At 40.6% G+C, this 25,587-nt stretch overlaps 2 protein-coding genes across 5 annotated transcripts; one reads left to right on the top strand and one right to left on the bottom strand.

Annotated features, from left to right (window-relative positions):
• Nucleotides 1-259: 259 nt before the first annotated feature.
• Nucleotides 260-3,068, top strand: trim35-14 (tripartite motif containing 35-14). 2 transcript variants are annotated; one of them, XM_020616809.1, is made up of 7 exons: nt 260-364; nt 522-969; nt 1,126-1,221; nt 1,306-1,536; nt 1,632-1,654; nt 1,733-1,851; nt 1,985-3,068. In XM_020616809.1, exons 2-7 carry the CDS (start codon nt 547-549, stop codon nt 2,527-2,529), a joined length of 1,437 nt encoding a protein of 478 aa, XP_020472465.1. In that variant the 5' UTR covers nt 260-364; nt 522-546; the 3' UTR covers nt 2,530-3,068. The 2 variants fall into 2 exon arrangements, with proteins under 2 accessions (XP_020472465.1, XP_020472464.1); XM_020616808.1 differs by lacking the exon at nt 260-364 and having other exon boundaries at nt 371-969.
• A 2,717-nt stretch (nt 3,069-5,785) lies between these two features.
• Nucleotides 5,786-25,547, bottom strand: tulp3 (TUB like protein 3). Of its 3 annotated transcripts, XM_020616756.1 has the most exons (13): nt 25,113-25,547; nt 21,530-21,629; nt 17,550-17,591; nt 15,864-15,915; nt 11,917-12,079; nt 11,109-11,315; nt 8,858-9,003; nt 8,539-8,730; nt 8,279-8,391; nt 7,418-7,535; nt 7,229-7,327; nt 6,924-7,095; nt 5,786-6,776 (listed from the first exon to the last, which is right to left on the bottom strand). In XM_020616756.1, the coding sequence occupies exons 2-13, from the start codon at nt 21,583-21,585 to the stop codon at nt 6,643-6,645; spliced, it is 1,494 nt and encodes a 497-aa protein (XP_020472412.1). In that variant the 5' UTR covers nt 21,586-21,629; nt 25,113-25,547; the 3' UTR covers nt 5,786-6,642. The 3 variants fall into 3 exon arrangements, with proteins under 3 accessions (XP_020472412.1, XP_020472414.1, XP_020472413.1); XM_020616758.1 differs by lacking the exon at nt 21,530-21,629 and having other exon boundaries at nt 5,789-6,776; XM_020616757.1 differs by lacking the exon at nt 25,113-25,547 and having other exon boundaries at nt 5,790-6,776; nt 8,870-9,003.
• Between the last annotated feature and the right edge of the window lie 40 nt (nt 25,548-25,587).

Genomic DNA, 25,587 nt, shown 5'->3' with positions numbered 1-25,587 from the left:
TCTAGAGGATAATGTGATGCATTTTCTGAATAGAGTTGTTGCCTTCACTGAATGTTGAATGTGGAATCTAATCTAAGTCAGTGGTTCCCAACCTTTCTGGCTTGTGGATATTTAAAACTGAAGCAGCACTTGGGACTCCTCATGCAGTTCAACTGAGGAATTTTTATTTTCTAACTTCATTCTAGTGAATGATATTTAGAAGGGGTGAATGCAAGCAGTATTTCACAAGATAAAAAAAGATGAAGACGTTAGGGTTAGTTAAGGGTTAATGTAGCTGTTCTGACTTTGAAACTCCGCCTCCTTTGGGTGAAGCAGGAAGTGCTCACAGTTCGGCACGTATTTCTCTCACTGGACTGTTTGTCAGGTATGTTTGGCTCTAACCTTTCATGGACGACTATAGCTATTCAGTTTGCACTGATGTGTTATAGAAATAGACTACACTGCAGTTGATAGTGGGTATAAATAAGGGCCCTTCCTGTGTTTCATCAGCGCCTACGCCTTTGCCCTACTTTCGTTTTCAGAGTTCAACAGGAGCTAAGTGTGACAATGGCACGTAGGCTCTCGCTCCCAGAGGCGGACCTCTCCTGTCCCATATGCTGCGACATCTTCAGGGACCCAGTGGTTCTCAAATGCAGCCACAGCTTCTGTGGACCCTGTCTGCAGCAATACTGGACTCAGCAGAGACAAAGCCGTGACTGTCCTCTGTGCAGAAGCCAAAGTGCCGATGATCCCGTACCCAGTCTCTCCCTGAAGAACCTGTGTGAGGCTTACCTCCAGGACAGTGAGGACCCGGGGGAGACAGAGGAGAACCTCTACTGTGAACCAGAAGACATGTGTCGCTATCATGGAGAGAAGCTTAAGCTCTTTTGCCTGTCGGACAAGGAGCCCATCTGTGTTGTTTGCCACACCTCAAGGAAGCACAAACAGCATGAGTGCTGCCCTGTCAGCGAGGCCATTGTGGACGTGAAGGTAAATACATGACAAAATGTAGAACTAAGGTGGAATAATGATATGCTTCTCCTTGGGGTTGTTGCTTTAAGTTCCCTGAATAGCTGATATGTTCAAGGATATTTCCAGGTTCAAGTTAATCTGGCCTTCAGATGAATTTTCTCTCAATCTGCTCAGGAGAAAATGAAGTCAGCCCTCAGCTCACTGCAAAAAAAGAGGGACGCTTTTAACAAAGTGAAGACAAACTATGAGAAAACTGTGGCACACATTGAGGTACAGTGCTGATTTTGGCGACCTTTCTAAAAAATAAAAAGCACTCACCTTTCCAAAGCCATACTTACGCAAGTTTCATTTCAGGTCCAGGCTCGATTTGTGGAAAGGCGGACCCATGAGGAATTTGAAAAGCTTCGCAGCTTCCTTCAGGCCGAAGAGGAAGCCAGGATGGAGGCGCTGAGACAGGAGGAGGAGCAGAAGAGTCGAGAGATGAGGCAGAAGATTGAAGAAATGGAAAGAAAAGTAACATCTGTGTCTGCATCCATCAGTGTGTTGGAGGAGGAGATGGCTTTAGATACCATCTCCATCCTTCATGTAAGTTTGTTGAGAAATGAATAACTGCATGGATACTTGCATAAAAAGCGTTCTTCAGAAATATTTGTAAATTTGCTTGTATTTTTTTTTCTTAGAAATGCAAGAGGACACTGGCAAGGTAGCAAAATACGTATATATATATATAATATAATTTTTGTTTCGTAACAAGAGACATCAACAGCAGTTTTCTTTGCAGAGCTAACTCTCCAGTTGAAGATCCAGCTATGCCTCCAGGAGCTCTTATAGATGTGGCCAAACATCTGGGCTCCCTGACGTTCCATGTGTGGGAGAAGATGCATAAAATCATCAAATACAGTGAGTACATTCTCTGAGTTTTAGAGTCATAGTGAGGCTTGAGTTTCGGTTTCACTTGCTCCATGGATTCCTGATGTAGAGGAAAGGTTGTGATGCTGAATGAGCAGCTGACAATCTGCCGTGTGTTCTTCAGCCCCAGTGACTCTGGACCCCAACACTGCTGCCCCGTGGCTCGTCCTGTCAGACGACCTCACCAGCGTCTGTGACAGCGATGAGAAGCAGAGGCTGCCTGATAACCCGGAAAGGTTCGACCCAGACACCAGTGTACTGGCCTGCGAGAGCTTCACCTCAGGCAAGCACACCTGGGATGTCAGTGTGGGAGATAATACAGCATGGGTCGTCGGGGTGGCCAAGGAATCTGTCCAGAGGAAAGAGAAAGTGTCTTCAGTGCTGATGAACGGCTACCTGTGTGTGTACTTCTACCACAAAATGTACTTTGCAGGTACCTCTCCTTTAACTCGACTTAACTTGAAGAGGAACCCGCAAAGAATCAGAGTGCAGCTGGACTGTGACAAGGGCAAGGTGTCTTTCTATGACCCGTATGACAACACGCACATCTACACCTTCAAGCACACAATTTCTGAGAAAGTCTTTCCATACTTCTGGGTGGGATGTCAGCAGTGTCCTTTGATTGTTGAACCACTGGATGTTTCTGTGAAGGCTGCTGGGTTTTGTTGAAAAAACATTTCAACATCGCAACAGTTTTTTTTAGCACAACAAGATGTTGAGCTTTTTTTAAGAGTGCTCAGAATAGAAATCATATTGCTCTTTATCTGTTTTCCTCTCCTGGTTCAGTGTAATGTCCTCCAACTTTTTTCAATTCAAATTACAATGTCTGTTCATTTACAATACATGTGATCTCTGCACTTTAAATCACTATAGAATGTCTCACTATTTCTCTTGCAATTGTCTGAGTTGTTAATGTAAAACAGAATGTGGCAGCATAAACTTTGCCTTGTAGCCTAAGCCTACTACATATTTTGTTGTACTGTAACCTGGAGAAAAATGCAAAAGAAATCTGGAATATTGTGGATTCAAGTTTGAAAAATGATTGTGCCTTTGCATGTCAACCTCTGAATGCTGGTCTCTTTTATAAAATCAAGTTTATAACTAAACCCTAAATATGCTTTATGTGAAAATACTAATGTTACTGAAATTTGAGGGTGGAAATTTACAAATAAACAAACTGCAATTATCACGACTTCTCTTGGTTTTCTGCAACCTGCAGATCTGATCCATAGACCTACATGTTTGTCCAAAAATGAAACGATATATTTTTTTATGGTGTGAATCCTATTACTGTCAAGTATGTGATAACGTGAAAACAGTGTCATAGGGAAAATTATATAAAATTCGTACAAGCCAGGTAAAGTGGGGTGGCATGATGGTGCAGTGGATAGTAGTGTCACCTCGCAGGAAGAAATCACAGTACTGACAGGCCTTTCTGTCTGGAGTCTGCATGGTCTCCCTGTGTCTGCCCGGGTTTCCTACGGGAGCTCCAGCTCCCTCCCGCAGACCAAATGTGCAGGTTAGGCGGATTTGCGACCAGCTTGTGACACTACATTGCCCTTAGGTGTGAATGTGAATGGTTGTGTCTAGTGTCATGACAGGCCCAAAGCTTACACGCAGGAGCAGTACACCAAGTACAAGTCCAAATCTAAGGATAACTTTGACCCTCGTATGCCGGGCGTCAACGGAGGGTGCCACAGTTTTGACTCGTACATCACCGCCACTGCCACTTCCTCCAACATGTTCTCATCCAAGGTGGGGCCAAATTATATTTGGCATATGTTCACGGCTAAAGACCTGGTGGGGAAGGTAAACATTGAAAAAAACAACTACACTGCTCTAGTCCAAGGTGAAGCAGTACTGCCTCTATGATACCTGTGTGGACAGCATACATGAATCCACCATGATTCTCTATGGACAGCATACATGAATCCACCATGATTGTAGTTTTTGATAGCTGTCAGTGCTACCCATCGACCTGATCAAGTATAAAGAGCTACTCAGGGAGAGTGATATTTGATGAAAAAGAGAGTAGGCTCGCACATTGACATTGACATTGGCTAGCAATAAACGTTGTAAAATGAAATGCCATCTAATGTATAAACCTACAGCTGCAGCAAATGTTCTGTTTGTCATGGTTTGGAAGTACTTCCTGTTCTGTACTTTTATTTTGAAAGCATTTTTCTATCCATGTCATCTCACCTGCCTTAGCTTTACTCCAGCCTTGGATTAACGAGTGTTGCCTTTACCTGTTGCTCACTGGCTCCAAGTCTCAGTCTATATATTCTCCTCACTGCTCTCAGTTAGTTGCCATTTCATCTGTGTTCCACACCCTGCTTTGTTCCTGTTCTTCCTGCTTCATTGTGGTTTTCTCCTGTTTTGTTTGCCTCCTGTAAATTTTTTGGACTCTTCCATTGTGCCTCAATTATGGACATTGAACGTTGACTTTCTTGCTTTTCACATTCAGTTCATGGTTGTGGTAAACTTTCTCTTGAGTTTAATTGGTCTTATTACTTGTTTACAATTTCATTTTATTGGTCCCTGATAGGGTTGCTGAGTTATATATTTGGTTTTCTTTTGATGTTGTTGTGTTGCTTTTGGTCATGTGGAGGTCTTGTGTTTGTCATTTTTAGCTTTGTGTTACTTATATTAAAACCTTACTAACTGAAAATTAGTTTTTGTCTGCATTTGGGTCCTCCCCCCAAGACTGAACCCGACACTGTTTACTTATATAAAATGATGAACATGCAGATTATGTCCAATTAAGTTCTAATTGAAAACAGCAAAGATTTAAGCAGAGTGAAGATGTAAAATGTGTTCCCAAATGTGAAGCACATGTTTTAAAATGTCTTTATTGTGTTTTTTTTATTTGATGAAAATAAGTACATTTGTTTTTCTTTCAAAGCTGTTCTGATCAAATTGAAATGTCATGTTTATGAAAAACTCTGAACTGAATACACTGATCTCGGTATATTAACATCCTCCATTATCATTTGTTTATAGCCACATGGTTGCACGTTTTTCAAATATCAGACTGGAATGCATTTCACCAAAGTCTCATGTAGTAAAAGCATAATTATTTCAAAATATCTACTATAAATCTATTCTGTTTAAGACATTTCACACTTTCTTTGCAGTTTGAGTACAAAATGACATTAAACTGCTGGCACAGTAATTTTCAAAGAACAACAGTAATTCCAGATGTTTGAGTTTGCATGTAAAGAGCAGTGCAACTGATGCAACAGGCTGTCACATCAGTTACTCAGACAGCAAACACAACTATCCTTGAACTATTCCTTTAAGGGATCCAGGTGAAACTGTATTAACTGTCACTCCCAAATTATTTTATGTTTGGCTCTGAAGCAGTCAAAGTTAAAAATGAGCACTGTACTGATAAGTCCAGTTCTGTTTTCACATCCTTCACAGATGTGCAGTACACAAACTGGAGCAAACATGAGAAATGATGGTGGAGAACTTTAAGGTCTACTGTCACTTACTGATTTTCCTTAAATTTCCCTTATAATTCAAGAAGGAGTTAGATTTTGAGGCTTGGAGACAGACAAGATGTGGTTTATACAAAAAAAGCCTCCAGCTTCATCTCAGCTCAGTGTCACTTGAATCTTGTGTGTTCAAAGTAGATACAAAAGATGTCTTGCAGTTTCCATTTGAAAACGTTAAGTTGACATCTTGGGCATGTATATTTATGTAGACATGGACATAACAGCTCTGTTAATCAATGCACGAGTTCTGCCCAGTTTTAAAATTTATCTTGAAATGATATTTAGTACTTTATGATGTTTAAAGACTGCAAGAATAAGTCAACTAAGAAGGCATTACACTTTTATATACAGTATTTATCTTTTAAATTGTGCAAGTCTGCATTTGTTTTCAATAATCCAACTTACTAAGACAAAAAAAAGAAAAATCATAATCACAAGATTAAAATTACATTTACAAAAAAAACAAAAAGACCATAAGTTTGGTCTGTTCTGAATAATAATGCACCGTCCACACAAGAATAAAAAAGGGATGACAATATGGTAATAAATGACAAGGCCAAAAACGATGTCAAACTGTTATAAGTAGATGGCAGATCAAGCCACATTTACATTTCGCAGATGTAAACAAGATTAGAATTGTGTAGTCACACCAACGGTGAGACTGTAATGTTTTTTACATACCAGAGAAGAAAATGTTGGACTTGATAAGAACTTCCTTACTCTCAATTCTTACTAAAAAAAACAAAAAAAACAAAACTAAGGTTTGGTCAGCAGGTGGCGCCAGAGGTGAGGCCATGTTATCCAATTCAATGGATGGTTTATGCTTTGCAGACTAACATCTCAGCTCACGTTAACATTAGTGCGGCCACAAACACTTAATGAAACGAAACTTGAAGGCAACATAAAATACAGGATTAATACACAAATCACATATTTTCACACAGGGTCATAAGTGTAATGTCAGTTCATTTTGCACCAGGTGTCTAACAGTAGCACCTGTCTCCAGCACAAATTACAGCCGTGTGTTTTGCTTCTGCATTTTTTTCTTTTAATTTGTTTACATGTGTACTGTGTATATACATATTTACTATGCAGTACAGTAGTGAAAAGGTCCCTGCAAAATAGCATGGAAAAAAACTGACGCCAGTCAGAGGGGAGGGCATAGTTAGTTTTTTTTTCGCCTGTATGAATTGATTCCTTATGATTTAAACAGTGTTGCCATTGACTTCAAAAATATTTGAGAATACAGAGGAAAGATGATGGTGTGGCTGTAAAACAAGGTTCATTCACAGGCCAACTTGCTGTCAAAGCTTGACAGACCAATGGCAAAGGCCTGAAGAGCACACATGGGATAATTGTAGTCTAGGGTGAAGACGTCTTCAGCCACTCTGCCGAACTGCATGACAATGTAGTCAGCTAGAGTGAGGGGAAACAGTCATACTGGGTCATACTGTTCAGTAATTGAATAATACATTAATAGGAGTATATTTTATGTAGTTTCCTCCTTAATGGTAAAATGATTTCAACCCTGAAGAAGACGTGACGAGAGAAGAAAATACTTACGGTCATTATCATGAACTATTTGAAAGTTCTTGACTGAAGCTTGAGTGACGCGGCCGTGGAAGTTCAGCACATAGGACTGGGTGTCATCATTCCACACCGGGGCCTTGTTGTGCAACTCTATTAGGCTGTCCACTGAGTGATTCTGCCACCTGCTGAGGAGGCTCTCCTGCTCCTGTCATACAAATAGGTTATTATGAAACCATCATAAATGGCAATACAGTGGGCTTGTACAACTGTGTAGTCAAGTTGAAAATACACTGATAAACAAAATTAGACTGATGACATTAGACAACCACCAGACTCACATTTTGAGGTCTCACAGGGACTCTTTCAAAGTTCATGTTCATGCCCGGGATGATTACGGTCATTTTACGTGGCCCTTTGAATCCCAGCACGTTGGTTTCCTGTCAAGAGAGCGTGTGACAGTTTCACTTAGTAAAATCAATGTTCAGAGGACTCACTGAACACATCTCTTGTCTTTGTCTTTCGCTCACATAGCAGATGGCAGCCAGTTCCTGTCGCGTGTTGGTCTCTTCCAGTAAAGCACCAGGGTTTTTGCAGGGATTGGTGCCGTTGTTGTACACTGTGAATTTGGTGCCCATGAGGTTGGACCTGTGACAATACACCAGAGATGAAGTGTTCACACCATTTCACATGTTTAAACTTCTGGCAGCATTTTGATGTGGAGTGGCAGTAGCAAAAGCACTGTGTGTGTGACTGACTAATGCAGCTATGTGTCACAGACCTGTAGGTCATGTAATTTGTTTCATGCAATCAGAACAAAATGCAGTGATCCCATCAACATTTTCAGGAAGATTTAAGGCAGATTACAGTATGTTAGATGTACCATAAAACTACATTAACTAAGATTTAGCACATATTTTGATAAATCAAGTAAAAATTTGTCTAGAAGTGTTTTCTTCCATCTGTATCACCCGCCCTACTCTGCTATCTTCAGGCCCTGTGTTTATTTGTTTCCCTCTGTGGCCAGTGTTGTTAAAATCTGCATTGCACTTCTTCCACGACCCCTCTGATCCGAGGTTATAAATTGCTAAAAAGCAAACCTCTTTATTTGACATTGTGTCACTGCAATGTCACCAAAAACTGCGGGCTCTATGGGCTCTATATTCTGTACACATTTGTTTTGGAGCCGATTTTTACTGCTGCGCTACTCAACTGCTACAACTGTCTCCAGCTGTTGTGACCACATGTGACGTAGTTTCATAGCCAGGGCAGGAGGGGCAAAGAGGCGTGGATGGAGAAGAGGAGGGGACACAGTGCTTGAGTTTCTTTTGACTTAGTTAATGCAGCTTTAAGGTATGCTATCAACACAAGACACTTTAGCGTGATTTTACCTCAGTTTACCGATGAAGCTCTCGCCCTCTCGTGACAGATCAGTGGCATCCACTGAAATAAGGTAGTTGGACGTCTTACTCTTCTTTCTCTTCCTTCCTGCCAGCAGAAAGACCTGAAAAGACAGAGATTTCCCTTTTAAGTATAAAAAAAGTCTGAAACACCCCTTCCATTGTTTTCATATATATCTCAAACTCACGCTCCAAACAAGAACACTGTCACAAATCCTTACAGTAACTTAAGACCCGTGGCCCACACTCACCCTCTTCCCATCCTCTCTCTCCATGTGCATGAAGTAGGTGGGGTAGAGGCCACGGTCCATACCCTTCTTATCCCGGGTGATTCGACATTTAACTGTGACACCACGTGGAGCTGGACGCAGGACAAACTCCTCTAGATTGGCAACATCAATTAGTGAGCTCTCTGCTGCAGGTGATGCTGGTGTTACAGCCTCCTGGGTAGAAGGAAAACACAGGAGTGTTTGTATAGATAAGAGATTTTTCTACAGGCTATTTAGTAATTTAGTTGGGGCCAAGATTACAGCATGCAGTGTTAGGCGGCTTCTTGGTGAGCAAACTTACTGGGCTACTTACCGGACCGTCTTTGCCACTGGCAGCAGAGGCAGGTCTGGTGCTGTCTGTGTGAGGGGATTGGGAATGTGTCCGTTCTTCCTCCATATCATCCTCATGCTCGCTAGCTTCATCGAAGTTCATACTGCCAGACAGACCTAGTGAGAGAGAGGAGGCAAAAGTCACAGAGAGTGACAAAAATGAAATTCTCCATTATTTCCCTGCTAGAAAGCAAATTCACACAGAGAACAGTACTGTACTGTGTACTGTAATTCCATAACTACAAAAGAATCTTTTTATTTTTTTCATACACTTCTTTAGTTTTAAGGTGTATTTTACAGTTTTTTAAAAATCTATAATCTTTTAGATATAACATGTTTCATAAGTGACATAGTACTTTTATATTTCTCAGAAATTTACAGCTGAGTATTTTATTTTACAAGGGGGAAACTGATCACAATCCTTTTATCAGCAAAAGAAGAAAGAGAAGAGAGAAAACTTGTGAATCTGAGCTATCTCCAGACTGCCTTCTATCAAACAGAATAATATGACAATTCAGTTAAGCTGCGCTCAGCACTCATAGTAATAGTTCACATTTGGCTAGTGGCCTCAACTGAAGCCCTTACTGTCACTGCCAGTGGATATTTTTATTAGTCAGTTTCTGCAAGGATGATATTAATGGCAAGAGATGAGGCTGCCTTGCATCTGTGTACTTGCACAGAGGCAGCTCCATGAAGTCATGCAGATGTAAAATGGGCCTAGCCAACTGCAGCCAGTCTGGACTGCTCAAGACTTCTTTATCAATTAGGACACAACTCTTGGCTGCAGCTATAGTCCAGTTTAATGTGCTGTCAGAAGGCAACAGCAGTCCACTGTGTGGCAGGGGAAATGGTATTTTCCACAACTTAGCAGTTTTTTAAGATGCACTGCCAGAACATTTTTAACTATGATTAAACGGCTGACCAGTGATGACGTACATCATAATAATGTGGTTGGTATAAAATTATGGAGTATGTTGCAAAATTTGGTCTGATTACTGTTATCCAGTAAATACCGTAAATAATAAATGCTTCTTCTCACACACACACACACACAATATTTTAGAGTTCACCTCAAATGTCTCTGACATCAATTTAGAATGATGTAGAGATGGCAGAGCATTATTCTATGTCATATTGAACAGGATGAATAATGCAACAGACAGCATAGCCAACCACTGTATTTATACTGAGCATTTACAAGAGATAAATCCTGGATATGCAGCTGTCCCTGATAGCAAGTACATGAAATACAGATTGCACACGGTTAAGTCCCTCTAACAGTGACTCCGGGGCTCCAATTAAAACACCAAATAATGCTGTGTGAGCCGGTGGCTTATGAAATCAGCCATCTGGAAATGTCAGAGGACTCATGATGGGCTAACCAACAACCTACTAAATAAAACCAAAAAAGACATAATAATTACCACACAGCAGTTCAACAATATTTAATTTGACTGAATGAGCAGATCAAATATGAATATACCTCAAAATTTCAATTTCCTCCATTTACTCGGGGTTTGGGGTAATATGCAATGACAGGAAGCCAAAAATACCTACTGGAACTCCTGAGGACATATTCCCATGCTAAACTGGGCTGACATTAACAACGAGGCCTTACATTATTGAAAGGGACAATGACATTCGCTACTGCAGCATCACGTCACACTAGAGCAGCAGCTTGTGGCTCAGGTGTGGCTTTCTACAACCATTTCTGTGACACTTGTAAAACTGTTCAACCTTTTTCTTGGCTTAAATGAAATTGAACAATTTTTACAGCAGGGAAACTAAAGTAGATTAATAAGGCACATACGTAGTCTGGGCAACATTTTAAGACATCTTCCATGAACTTTACAAATCCTTGCCAGCTGGCCGGCGAGTGTAGGTGGCAGTAGCTATTATGATGCCACAGGTGAGCGCTATAGTGTGAACAGTGCCTTGGTCTCTTATTAAATGACCCATTTCTCATTGCATCACCATCAATCACACCCCTGTCTGTATCCTATTGCAGCAGGAGAGTGCTTCACATTTTAAGGATGTAAAAAAGTGTGACTGGGTTTAACAATAACTGCTAATGGAGAGAGGTTTAAATAACTTTAACATTAACACAATGCAGATTAATACTAACTGCACTCATCATGATGGCAGTTTATCTATTTCAGTGTCTGTCTCATATATTCCAGACCTCGGTTAAAGCCCAGGTGCTGAGCTCTGCCAGGACTCACCTTGTTTCTGCAGCAGTTCATGAATATCAGTCTTGGCCTCCAGCAGAGTCTCCGTGTCTCCATCTCTATCAGGCTCCTCACTAGCAGGGGATTGTGGCTGAGACTGGAACTGAGACTGGGTCTGGGGCTGGCTCACCGACTGGATTTGGATTTTCATTCCAGGATCAGGAGCTTCAGAGCCCAAGAAGGCTGCTGGACCATCAATACCTACAAGCAAGGTAAAAAAAAAAGTTGCTCAGTTGAAACCCAAGTTGTTAATGCTTTCATGTTTTGCTAATTACATAAAACTGATTATTTGTGTCACCATATTTATTGAAAAGCTAGACTAACTAGTTAAAGACTTATCTGGGACAGTGCTGAGTGAGAGCCTTAAAGAGATCCTGTTAGGTACCTGATATACAGTATGACTGGTGTCAGACGTTTCTAAACATCGGCCACTTACACGCATGTGTACATAACCCTTTCTCATCACACTTTGTGCAGTACAAATGGAGGAATGCTGTGGGTCTTCTGCTTTGACTTGTCATTAACTAGCCTATACAATAAGCTCCACCTCAAATAAGCACCCAAACACCTCACACTGAAGGCGAGAGCGCTCTGATCCTGACGTGCTTGCAGCATTAACTACATGTATTGTCTATGCTACAATATATACAAAATATATCCTCATTTTATACATGCCTACTTTTAATGCAATATGAAAAACTATGGGAAAATGCACACATACAGTAGTTTTACATGACGTAACAAAAATATCCTTTGAAATGATGCAACATAAAAAACAGAAGGTGACAGGTGTTTCTCTTACCATCCACAAGGGCATCGTTGACGATACAAAGTTGCGGTTCCACCAGCGGAGTCTCCTCCTCAGCACGCCGTGCCCTGTGACGCCGGGGCCGAGCCTCTGTATTGGGTTGAACCATCAGAGGTTCCTGCCGCTTCCTCCGCTGTTTCTGTTCCAGCAGCGCCCTCTGTGGACCAAACAGGCAAACAGATTTGGCATAGGACCTCATTGTACAAATGTACAGCAAGGCGCCTGACTAGAAAAACACTCCATGCTTATAAATCAGGCTTCTATCAAATGTTACAAGAGGTTAAGAGCAGTTATTCACACTGAAAAACATCACCTCTATGAGCTGAGGGTAATTACATTAGTATATATATGATGAGTTTCAAATTGCACCTGTCAGTAGGTATTTCAAACAGCCCTGATGATAACATTAAAGATGAAGTCCTTGTAAGAAACAGGTGAAAACACAATTAGTATGATTGTTATAGTACAGCCGAGGACCATGGATATTTGTTTTTAGATGTACCTTGCCATCATTTTACAAATGGAAATTTTGACTTTCATTCATTCATCCTTTGGGTGCCAAGAATGTCCATACATAGAAATTCATCAAATATTTCTTGTAATATTTTACTCTGGAACAAAATGCCCTGATGGCAGACTATCTACTGACCAACACTGTCATCTCAAGGGTCAGTTTCTCTAAACCTGGTCCTACAGTGGGAGGAAAGGTGGGCTATATCCTATATAGGCCTGTCTGGCAGCATAGTTACAGAAGAAAATAACTCAATGTATGAACATTTTACATAAGAGAAACAGCAACTTTGAAAACCCCCTTCAAGGTATAAAAAAACTAGAAACCTATTCATTTAAACAGAGTATAGTGCTAAACAGCCACAGTGCAAAGTTACAGCACAGGTAATGTGAATAGTGGACGATTCACATAGAAGTTAAATAACCTTAAAGGTGAAGCCAAAAGAGACGGGGATAAATAAACCTAACAATCATATCAAAACCCAAATACCTCTGCACGCACTGAATGGGTTCACCGACAGGCCAAAATAATGGGTGCTGTGAGAGTCTCATTTGCTGTTACTGTTGCATATTGCATTTTATAATGAGGAATGGCTAACATTCCACACCATGTGGTAAAGAATGTGAGGCACCGTGGGTGTTTTTAGGTACTTTATTATAGCGACTTTGTGACAAGGCTTCAGCAATGATAGAAAATTCATGTTCTAATTCATGTTGTTCAGGTCATGTTGTACCCCCTAAAGACCCAGTCTCTTTGGTCAAAGCAGCCGATGAATTACGCAAGAGCATTAATTAGTGCATCAAATGAACAACAAGTCCTGCTTACTGATGCTGCCCAGTGAGCTGGAAGAGACCAGGAGGCCTTGTCTCATATTTACCAGACCAAAGCGCCTTCATAACTCATTGTGCTAGAACTCATGAAATGTTTCTAAAAAAATCTTTCTTACTGCACCCTGCCTTCTGTACCACTACAGCTACACCTAATACCACTGCTATGAGTGAAAAAGTAGACTAATGCAAAATTTCTACATCACCAGCACCATAAAAACTATTTCTAAAGGGGTGCAAAGACATATTGACAAAAGATGGGAGTATATTGACCCCTGAGGGATGTGCCAACGAACATAAGTCAAAATTATTTTTAAGTAATAACAACAGAATTACCGACTATATATGTTCTTTAATGTGCAAGCTCATGATAAGTCTGGGTGCTTTATAGTCTGGACCTAGATTTGTTATCATTTCAAAAGACCCTGCTTTAAGAGGACCAGGATGTGCATGCTGGTCTTATGGCTAGAAATAAAGGTGACAAATGAATAAAAACATGGACAGAAAACAGAATTATCATAATGAGCATCATTACTGTTAATGTAATAAATGGATGTGGAAATACTGCCAGTGGTGGTGGGAGATAAACACAGAAGAACACTGATGGTGCCTGTAAAAATGGTCTGAAGCTGAGCTTCCAGTTTTTTCTTGTATGTTAGAAATTTTCTTGAATCAAAAGTTATTTTCTAGATTCACTTGGGGTGATCTGAGTTATTCTGCATTTTGCCAAGAAACTGATGAATGAATTAAGTGAAACTGAAGCAGAAATAACTGAAGATGAGACCAGTGTAAGGTTTAATGACTTCTTAAGATTGATTTTTATTGGCACCGTTAACCTACACTTTGTGCTGCCTTCCCTTTTAGGTGCTATTTTAAAACAATCTATTGTATATTCCATTTTGTTATTTTCAGACCAGGATGTGACTTCATTCAGGCTTTCACAGTCCTTCCTGTATCAGCAAAAACATGGGAAAGGTGGAGAGAATTTTAACATAGCGTACAACGATTTTTGTCTTTGCAAACAATCTGATATCAATAATATGACTTACTGTACATGAGATGAAAAAATCAGGCCATGTACAACACAAACAGAGAAGTTTAGGTAAGTTGGCTGCTGTCCATCTGCTCAGAGACTACTGAGTCTTTGTGTCTATTGTGGCTGGATTTCTCTTTCCTCTTTCATTAAGAGAGCTGGTAGGACTGAGTAAACCGCCACACACCTGTAGCACTCATATAAGCTATTTCTCTCAAGAAACTGAAAATATATTAAGGAAATATTAGAAATTACCAACCCATTCCATTGACATCCTGAAGTTTCTGTATAGAAAATAAACATTTAAGGTCCCATTTGTCCTGAGGTCAAATGAAGCTACGCTCTCCTTTAAATGGCAGCACTCCTGCTGGGCTCAGCTCTCTCTTCTCTCACCCTTCTGGAGCTGAGTATGAGTATCAGTAAATCAACAGCCTCCTCTGCACTATGAGATCCCCTGGCAGAAAAGGGTCTGTTGCTCAGTCAGAGAGGAAGCGCAAGAGTGTGTGTGTGTGTGTGTATGTTTGTGTGTATGTGCGGCCACCATTGCTAACTGAATCAGCTCTCATTAGTGCTCCAGCAGGCGAGAGCGAGAGAAACAGAGGAAAGCTGGGAGGTGCACACCAAGTGGTCACAGTCCCAGTGCTCTTGGAATTGTTGTCTGAATGGTTTTCATTTGATCTGAAATGGGTGAGAAACCACTTTTAAGTAAAAATACAGTTGAAAAGGTGGATGTAGCTTTTAGTGTTTATTGGCTGTTCATAGTTTCCATAACATGCATCTGATTCCCCTCTGGGCATAAGTGCATGTGTGTTTGTTTGTGCTCATGAGTTATGTAAAAACATAGGCTGTTTTTTGCTGCACAACTGAGTCGCTGTGGAACCATGGAAGACACACACACACACGTACAAAGACACACATAAAGCCAGGTGTCCTGTACTAAATCCCCCTGTCTCTTTGAACTCAGAAATCTGACCCTCCTGTTTCTGTTTGCCTAATGTGTGAGATAGAGGGGTTTGGCTTCCAGCTTAAATCAAAGCGCTACACTGCAGCTCCACAGCAAGCTTTGGGATAAAGCACCTTATAGAGCCTCAGGAGGAGAGGATGAAAAGAGAACAACTGTGTGACAGAAGAGGGGATATGTCTGGTAACGGGTGATAAAAGGAAACAATTTAGCTTCAGGAGTCAATAAGCATTAAAATTACAAGTGACTGGGCAAGTGAAAAACAATATTAATCACACACCGCTGCATGATGCTGAAGCTACTCTTGCCAACAGTAGGCATCCCTTGGTGAGAATAGAGCAGAACACAAAGCCATCTCTTCCATCCTTTGCTTAACAATACAACAGAAATGAGCCCTCATCCTAAAACATCATCTATGTGAGAGTTACAAAGTGTAATCTGCTTAATGCTGCAACATAACAGCTGTACCACACCAGATGTTCTTTGTAAGTCCAATGACAAAAGAGTATAGACACCAAAGTCTTAGAAAAATGATAAGAAACAAAAGACAACAAAAGTGAATTGTCAAAAAGCATGATGTTTAGTTGTGAATGAATTTTAGTTTCCTACCTGTTTTTCCAGCTTCTGCTGCATTAGACTGTTGCTGTCATCTTCGATGCCACTGCAGGGTAAGGAAGAAACATTATAAAGAGTTAGAGATTAATAAACACAGTCCTGTATATAAGCCTCTCATCTGAATATGATTTTCTAATTAACTAGCAGAGGACACCACAGCTGCTACATCAATACAAGGCAATAAAGACTTTATCCTGTATAGTCTTCTATGAAACAGACCAATTAAGACATTAAAAGGTTTTAGTCACAGTAGTGACAGTTTTAAAAGGGTAAATACACTATGTCAGACAAATTAGAAATGTCTAGTCCCTAAACTAGACTAGAACTCAAAACCAAATGACGAAAGGCCAAACTGCGACCTTTTGAGTCTGAAACACTGGAATGACCCACTCCCTGAAAATGACAGATTATAAAAGAAATACAAGTTTAAAAAATAAAGGGAACAAATTCTCCAGCTAAGAGACCATCTTGCAGTCTGGGTCCTCTGGGGATTTACCCTGGACACCTATCTGAGGGGCTGGGCCCATGTTGCATAGCTACAGTGAGGACAGAGACAGCAGGAGTCTGTATTATTAGAGTCTGAGTCATAGTATCTCTACTCCTGTCTCAATCAAACACACACACTGTTGAGTAAATCTCTAAATATCACACAGTCTTCTGGGATGAAATCAGTTGTTTACAGAGAAGGCATAAGGATATAGGATGAGAAGTCTTTGAATCACCCAGCCTATTAGATACCTGACCTGCTCATCTTCGCTCCTTATTTCTATCTTTCTTTGTCACTCATATGTCCTTCCCACAGCTCTGGTGTGTAGGTGATGACACACACCACATAAGGACTTCAGTCCCAGTGCTGACTCTTATCACAGCTCACCTCTAAAAGTCAGTCACTGAATGTCGAGCTCCAGAAACTCATACCAAGAAGCACATAAGTGTTTTAATAGGCCAGGAACAAGATAAGTCATAGTTGTGCAGGTGAACTGAAAAGCAAGACCTGAAAGAAGTGAGTGTGGGTTTATTTCTGCTGAAGAAGAATCACACTGCTTGTGTCCAACTAATGTGATTATATCCAATACAAACAGCAAGGTACAGCAAAAAACTCTGATTAAAATGTTTACGTTTTCCCACTGGGTTGTACCATTAATATTGCTGTTTCCATGCTACAATGCACAGTCTGATTAAAGGCTGAAGACACACCTGCTACATTACCGTACAACCGCAGAGTTTCCCTTATGTTTTAAGCCTGCTGTAATGGCACTATGCTACCCCTGAGGCAATGCTTGTTTAAATATTGTGATTAAACTGTGCTTCAGGACATTTTTATGGCAGCTTCAACACAGAATAGCATGTTTTCCCAGTCAAAGTTATGTCACTCTGAGAAACTATAACAAGCATTATTCATTGTTGTCTGACATTTTCTAGACCATTATTAATCAAGCAAATATTCAGCATATAAATCAATAGTGAAAGTTCATAGCAGCTGTAATGTACACACTGGTGAAACCAGCAGGCCACATACACATACACCAAAGCTGCTGCTCATTCTCTAAATCTATGATACTCCTTAATTCAAATTCTGCAGCAGGAGTTTAATCCACCAATGTCCATGTAATTCAGCTGACAAATGTGAAAGAAAATGGTTTGTGCATGAGAATGTGTTTGTGGGGTGTGACTATCTACCTTGGTGTTGAGTTGGAGGAGAAGCTGGCAGAGCTGGAGGGTCTTCAAGGAAAATGGCAATTTGGCACCAAGGCAGGCAGAAGCATGAGGCAGGTGAAAAAAAAAACAATGAAAGAGGTTTAGCAAAAGATCAGAAATTACCAAGAACCTAAGGGATATGAATAATACTCCATATCCTATATGGTTTGACTGATTCATTTGTAGCTTGAATATAACAAGAAATCTACTGCAATCTGTCTACTAGCAGAGACTGTACTTTTAGTGACTCATCTAATAAAGTCAAACAAACTGATAATGAAGTCAGAGGGCAACTGTAGAGCAGGTGCAATGTAAAGTAAAGACAGCATCCTACAGAGTATTATCATTTTGACTTCAGTCTACTGGGGGTCAAGAGAACACCCTCAAGCACGCTTGGAAAACGTGCGTATATGCACACACACACTTACAGGGCGCCTCATCACAGCTGTGAGTGATCAATGTTTCATTAGTCCCTCACAGCTTGGGTGACAAGACAAGAAAATGCCACTGTTGTCCCTCTCTTGTGTGTCAGACTAAGGTAACCATGGAGATTTGAGCTCTGTCAGTAGTGCACTTACACCAGCACTGATTAAAAACCTGCAGCCAGTTCTTGAGTGTCACTGGAACTGCACGACGTAGCACTGTGCTGTAAAGATTTGCAGAATCGCAGAGGAAAGGGTCTGCCAAGGCATGTTGGAGCTGCACATCAAAATCAAAATATTTATTCAGACCCCTAATATGATTCAGGGTGCAAAAGAGGCCTATTTGATTCTTTTCTTCTGAGAATATCAAAGCTATTAAAAATGGAATTAAGCAGAGTGATCATATTATCAGTATGCGGTCCATTTTGTCTGTTGTTCATTTTAATTAAAAGTCTTGCACTCTGCCTCTTCCAAAAGGAATTTAAAAGTTGAATGTGCATACCTTAATTTCTGCCACAGGCAATTCAGCTTCTAACTTAGTGAAGATAAAGAATTAAATGAGGACCGGTAAGATTAAATGCTTAATTCCCTGAGGCTCACAGGATGGTTAGAATGAGACAAATTATACCAAAATAAAGCCATGAAAAAGGCAATAGCATGATATCTGCCACTGAGGACAGGCAGTCTCTTTTTCACCTAAATATTTGTCTAAAACTGATCATCTCTATATTAAATTAAGAGCATGTCCACACTGAGGAAGCCGACTCATTTACAGTGCCTTGCGAAAGTATTCGGCCCCCTTGAACTTTGCGACCTTTTGCCACATTTCAGGCTTCAAACATAAAGATATAAAACTGTAATTTTTTGTGAAGAATCAACAACAAGTGGGACACAATCATGAAGTGGAACGAAATTTATTGGATATTTCAAACGTTTTTAACAAATAAAAAACTGAAAAATTGGGCATGCAAAATTATTCAGCCCCCTTAAGTTAATACTTTGTAGCGCCACCTTTTGCTGCGATTACAGCTGTAAGTCACTTGGGGTATGTCTCTATCAGTTTTGCACATCAAGAGACTGAAATTTTTGCCCATTCCGCCTTGCAAAACAGCTCGAGCTCAGTGAGGTTGGATAGAGAGCGTTTGTGAACAGCAGTTTTCAGTTCTTTCCACAGATTCTCGATTGGATTCAGGTCTGGACTTTGACTTGGCCATTCTAACACCTGGATATGTTTATTTGTGAACCATTCCATTGTAGATTTTGCTTTATGTTTTGGATCATTGTCTTGTTGGAAGACAAATCTCCGTCCCAGTCTCAGGTCTTTTGCAGACTCCATCAGGTTTCCTTCCAGAATGGTCCTGTATTTGGCTCCATCCATCTTCCCATCAATTTGAACCATCTTCCCTGTCCCTGCTGAAGAAAAGCAGGCCCAAACCATGATGCTGCCACCACCATGTTTGACAGTGGGGATAGTGTGTTCAGGGTGATGAGCTGTGTTGCTTTTACGCCAAACATAACATTTTGCATTGTTGCCAAAAAGTTCGATTTTGGTTTCATCTGACCAGAGCACCTTCTTCCACATGTTTGGTGTGTCTCCCAGGTGGCTTGTGGCAAACTTTAAACGACACTTTTTATGGATATCTTTAAGAAATGGCTTTCTTCTTGCCACTCTTCCATAAAGGCCAGATTTGTGCAGTATACGACTGACTGTTGTCCTATGGACAGAGTCTCCCACCTCAGCTGTAGATCTCTGCAGTTCATCCAGAGTGATCATGGGCCTCTTGGCTGCATCTCTGATCAGTCTTCTCCTTGTATGAGCTGAAAGTTTAGAGGGACAGCCAGGTCTTGGTAGATTTGCAGGGGTCTGATACTCCTTCCATTTCAATATTATCGCTTGCACAGTGCTCCTTGGGATGTTTAAAGCTTGGGAAATCTTTTTGTATCCAAATCCGGCTTTAAACTTCTCCACAACAGTATCTCAGACCTGCCTGGTGTGTTCCTTGTTCTTCATGATGCTCTCTGCGCTTTAAACGGACCTCTGAGACTGGACAGGGAAGATGGTTCAAATTGATGGGAAGATGGATGGAGCCAAATACAGGACCATTCTGGAAGGAAACCTGATGGAGTCTGCAAAAGACCTGAGACTGGGACGGAGATTTGTCTTCCAACAAGACAATGATCCAAAACATAAAGCAAAATCTACAATGGAATGGTTCACAAATAAACATATCCAGGTGTTAGAATGGCCAAGTCAAAGTCCAGACCTGAATCCAATCGTGAATCTGTGGAAAGAACTGAAAACTGCTGTTCACAAACGCTCTCTATCCAACCTCACTGAGCTCGAGCTGTTTTGCAAGGCGGAATGGGCAAAAATTTCAGTCTCTTGATGTGCAAAACTGATAGAGACATACCCCAAGTGACTTACAGCTGTAATCGCAGCAAAAGGTGGCGCTACAAAGTATTAACTTAAGGGGGCTGAATAATTTTGCACGGCCAATTTTTCAGTTTTTTATTTGTTAAAAACGTTTGAAATATCCAATAAATTTCGTTCCACTTCATGATTGTGTCCCACTTGTTGTTGATTCTTCACAAAAAATTACAGTTTTATATCTTTATGTTTGAAGCCTGAAATGTGGCAAAAGGTCGCAAAGTTCAAGGGGGCCGAATACTTTCGCAAGGCACTGTATTTGCAGCTGAACAAAGGACAGAAACTTTATCCATCTGTCCAGTACCTCTGAGCAGCACGGGTTATCAGGTGCAGTCACGGAGCACAGGTTTTGATATATACTCATTTTTATATTTCAGTTTGTGTAGAGGTTGTTCAAACAAGAGTGAACATCCCTAATACATTTAGCAGCTGTTGTGTTAGGCTAGGCTAACTCCTGACCACACTTAACACCTAGATAAAAGTAATGTGGAATCAGCTGATCAAAAAAAAATTTACTGCAGATGTGAATGAAATCTAGACATCCCCAAGCCTTAACCAAGAAAATCCTAAGAAGACACATTCAAACACACGCAGTCAAGAGTCATTAAAGTTGTTATTTGGGTGGCTATTGTAAGGACATACTTAGTTACACAAGAGTTCCAATCAAGCAGCCAACAGCACACACAAAATAAGACCTGCTTGGAGAGACAAACTTGCAAATCACCAACTCTGGTTACAGCACACACGCTCACAGTCTGATGGTCTGAATAAGTAAAGGCATGGTGGCAGAAACATGAGCAAGAGGCACATCTTTGATGGCAGGTCAGCTTTTCAGCTAGCCAGAAGAACAGAGCAGTGACTGGCAGAAACTTTATAGTAGTGCTAACCTCCATCCTGGCATAGGCCACTCTGCAATTCTCAAACATAAAAAACCACCACAAGTTGGAGAACTAAAACAAAAATGCCCTAGTCTGTCTGTGTATGTATCGATACAGGTGCCTACTTGAACAAACAAATGTTAAGTCTTGATGAGTAAATAAAGGAATGGCTGTCTCAAGCAGCATCCTCTAGTACTAGGATTAACATGCTGTACATTATGTGTGTGCAACTACCTGTATGACCAGCGACTGTAGACAGGCTGAGATCCCCCATTCTTTACAGTGTCCATGGATGCAGCTGCAGGAATGTTAGTCCAGGGCCCTCCTATCTACACTATCACAAAAATCTTCATTTACACAGGGGCTCAGAGGTTCTATCCAACCGTAAGCCCTGCAGGCTGTAAGATCTCTGCTATTATGACACGGAGAAAGAGTAGCTATGTTCCACCCAGGGGAGTGACAGCTACCAGTGCTATAGCAGACTGAGGTCAGGAGGCTTGGAGCTGTTACCATGACTTCACTCTTCAGGCAGCGCACAGGGGTTCAGCTAGGGATAGGTAAGAATGTGACAGGTAACAATATGCAAAGATCTACCTTAACAGATCAATGTTTGATTGCTAAAGGCACTTAGTTACAAAGTTACTTAAACAGGACTAACATGATGAATGAAAAGGTGAGCTGTTAGAGGCTGTTTCAGTTTGATATAAAGTCATTCTATTGCAGTGGAAGGAAATGCTTCTAAAAATATCAGTTAGACTACTTGCTGTCATCAATGTTCATATGTGTTTTACTCCCTGAATTCTTTCCAGTAACCTTCTGAGAGACTTAGCAGTCAGATGCAGCCCATTTCCTCTGACTCATAGGGCGCACTGGCTACATCAAACCACACATGCACATTCTGTCCAGCACCTCAGTTTTATGCAATAGTGGGAATTTAGTGTACTTTAAAATAGGCCAGGGTTCTTCTAAAAAATTCTTTTTACAAATAGACATGGTGTGTTGCTAGGAGGCCAGGGCCTCCTAATCGTTTTTCTGTGCCTATTTTCAAAACTGACAGAAGGAAAGCGTAAAGAAAATTAAGAGTTTGTTTGTGTATGTTTGCCCTGAGAGACAGGGGCAAAGTGGCATATAAGCCAACTGATGATAAGCACGGGAATCATTCACCAGAGGGAGTAATTATTGAGCTCACAACAAATGATGGAAATAAGCTAAGAGTTGATAATAATAGCCTACCACTTCCCTTGGGGACCCCAGTGGACACACTCCACTTGTGACTCTCCTACAGTGATGCTTTACTTATTTTAGGCAGCTTTAAAGAAATGTAAGCTGCTGATCATTTCATAGACAGCAGCTTAGTTTGAATCCTTATATGACAAAAGCAGCCACTTGACAGTGATCACAGCAAACATAACATCTAAGAGTAAACATCATGCTGCAACACTCATTCATCATGCGCACAGCTGAAAATAAAGCTTCTAATTTATATATTGATATGCCTTCAACAACATTCATCGACATTACACATACGAATATGTTTTTTCAGTCTCTCAGTGCATGAGAAACATAATGGATTACTCAGGCAAGATGGGCCATATGTGTTTGGAATCCAATGGACAACCACAGCAAATCATAACTTAACCAAAAGCAATGCTTGTAGCTGCAGAGGTCAACCAACATCCTTGTGGAGAATTTTTTTTAATGGATTGATTCATAACGATGGTGTTACAAAGTTCAAAATTAGATAATTTTCTGATTTCAATATCATATAAATCCCTTCTGGGGGCAATATAAATTATACAGTTAGCAGGCTCAGCCAAAACCTGGTCAATCGACTGTGTTTCAACTGTGCAGATACATTCAGTAAAACTCTGATAAATATGTTAGTTTCAAATATCATGTTCAGTTGTCAGCAATAAAAACTTAGAAAATGGTTAGAAATTACATTTCCAGGTGAAAATTGTAGGCCAACACTGGAGTTCTGTACATTATATTTCAGATTAAGTACATATGTCCCATTTCTCATTTCGGTTATGTGTGACACTCTACCCAGGAGCCATGGCAATGTTACATTGCAACAAAGGCCAAGAAAATTTCATCAGCCTCCCACTTACAACACTACACTGTAAGAAGTCTTTACAACATGACAGTTGCGATGCTGTTATGAAAACTGTCTTTGCTGCTTCACTCTGCTAATTGCCAAGCAAGTCAGCAGAAGCCAATTAGAAAGAAAGGGAGTAAATATTAAAGAGGCTCTTGTGGTTTGGAAAACATCTGCTGTGACACACTGCTAAATTGATTATTAACAATAATACTAATAGTAATTAGTTAGAATAGTTAAGAATTAGAATAGTAACATTTGTGAGACATGAATAAAAAGGGAACACAGGATAGAGAAAACAGAAATTCCCTATTCAACCATTGCTCAAAGTTGAGCATTACAAATCATGATTCAACCATCAGTGAACTTGAACACAGACTGCTTCAGCCTACTGAGCAGTGCACATCACTGGGGGGGGGGCGATGGGATATAAACAGGATGGCAACTCGACCAAGTCATTTTCTATCAACATCACAGTAACTGTACTAAACATTATTTTGCATTGTGTCCGTGGTGAATAACATCCCCTGTCTACATTCAAATGCACAGAGACTCTACATGGAAAGGGTGGAAGCTACTGTGATTATATGTCCCTGCAAAATGAAAGGAGAGCTCTGCTCCCCTGTGTGAAACTGTGTATTGTACCCTCCATCATGCACACACATGAAACATCTGTTTACATGACCAGCAGAGTGGACATGGTGCAGCATGCTGAGGTGAATTCTCTGTATTAAGTCTGGTTATCAAGCTTTTCCTACACGTTTTCCCCCTATTAATTTCAAATGAAGAATACATGTCGAAATAAACAAATACATAAAATTTTAATTTAAAAAAATATCCACGTGTTTATTTGGGTGGTGGACACGCATATTGGCACTACAGAAATGCTTTGGCACATAATAGACAGGCTACAAAAAGGTGCTCAGACACAATAAACATTTGCTTCTCATGCACTGTATTTAAAGCTCAGCCTCGTCAGAGCTTTGTCTGAGTGCTTGACTGTGGACACGACCATGTGTGATGCAGATCATTTGATACGTTGTGACTAGGCACAGTGTTGGATTCCGTCTACACATCCTGCATACACACTTAGGAAGGTGGGGTGTACTTGTTTTACCTAAACTGTATCGAATGAAGCAACTGAGAAAACCGCTCGTCGAAATACAAAATGCCTTTATTTGTTAACAAGACTCTCTGGCCATCACGCAGAAATGTGACTAAACACATACATGCAGCGTTTTAGTGTTCGATTGGCTGGCTTCGCACACTACATTGAAATCCATTGTGTTTTTAAATCGTTGCTCTTTTCGAACAAGATAGATGCTACATTTTTTATCAGCGAGAAAAGCTAAACACTGTTTAAGAATGTTAGCCAGTTGTGTTTAATGTTGGAAGAAATTTTTGAAGCGATTTTTTTGCTACACTTGGCGTTCAAGTAGTACCATTTATCGCAAAAATAATACAATTAGACACAATAACTGTCATGCGTGTTTATCTGCCAGCTGTGGTATGTTATAGCTAGCTTATTACCGTTACAAGCTAACATTAGCCGCTTCAGCTCTGCCTCTACTATATGCAGTGCTGCCTTTATAAAAGTTGTGGGCGACCATTAAGTTTTCCCGTGAGGGAAAGCCACACCGGCCAGCTTCTCATTTATTCCACAGTTCGCCAAAGACAACAGATGCGAATACAGTGTGCAATAACTGTGTGTTATTTTACCTTATGCTGTAGTAACTCATATTTATCCACGGTTGCTAAGGAAGGTCCTCGTGCGGCAGTACACTTTTGTGGAAAACTATAATACTCGGTCCTTAGTTACCGAACAAGCCAAGAACGCGTGTTCCTATTGGTGCACAGATTACTTAGGCGGAATTTCATTGGCGGATACTCCAGAGAAAGGAGGAGGGTCGCCTTCTGTGGAAAGCTTTAATTCCCCCCCCCCTTAAATGCTCTACATCTTCGATTCAGTAGTGTCTCACATGCATGAAAAGCAAACCTACTGTCACAGAAAATCTACATACAAAATGTGTGGTTAACTACACTGACCAGTAAACATGACAAGAAACACTCCAAGAAACTTGGTGAACCCATCAAACATGAACAATTGCTTGTGTCTCCTTGCTGTCTGAGAATGGTCACAAAATATTTCTAAAAGCATTTAAAAATGTTATCTTAAAATAATCTAAGCAGTGTA

The sequence above is a fragment of the Monopterus albus genome, unplaced genomic scaffold (assembly GCF_001952655.1).
Source record: "Monopterus albus unplaced genomic scaffold, M_albus_1.0 scaffold178.1, whole genome shotgun sequence".
Classification (NCBI taxonomy): Eukaryota; Metazoa; Chordata; class Actinopteri; order Synbranchiformes; family Synbranchidae; genus Monopterus; species Monopterus albus.
The sequence above is the reverse complement of the archived record's forward strand: the minus strand, read 5'-3'. Positions and strand labels throughout refer to the sequence as shown.

What these genes read in the sequence shown, in the direction of transcription:
- trim35-14 (XM_020616809.1), top strand. Translation starts at nt 547, where the DNA reads ATGGCACGTAGGCTCTCGCTCCCAGAGGCGGACCTCTCCTGTCCCATA. An exon ending in AGGCCATTGTGGACGTGAAG is followed by an intron (nt 970 to 1,125) that starts GTAAATACATGA and finishes CAATCTGCTCAG; the next exon opens with GAGAAAATGAAGTCAGCCCT. An exon ending in GCATAAAATCATCAAATACA is followed by an intron (nt 1,852 to 1,984) that starts GTGAGTACATTC and finishes TGTGTTCTTCAG; the next exon opens with CCCCAGTGACTCTGGACCCC.
- tulp3 (XM_020616756.1), bottom strand. Translation starts at nt 21,585, where the DNA reads ATGGACACTGTAAAGAATGGGGGATCTCAGCCTGTCTACAGTCGCTGG. An exon ending in ACGGTCCGGTAAGTAGCCCA is followed by an intron (nt 8,731 to 8,857) that starts GTAAGTTTGCTC and finishes CCTTCTACCCAG; the next exon opens with GAGGCTGTAACACCAGCATC. An exon ending in AGAGAGAGGATGGGAAGAGG is followed by an intron (nt 8,392 to 8,538) that starts GTGAGTGTGGGC and finishes CTGTCTTTTCAG; the next exon opens with GTCTTTCTGCTGGCAGGAAG.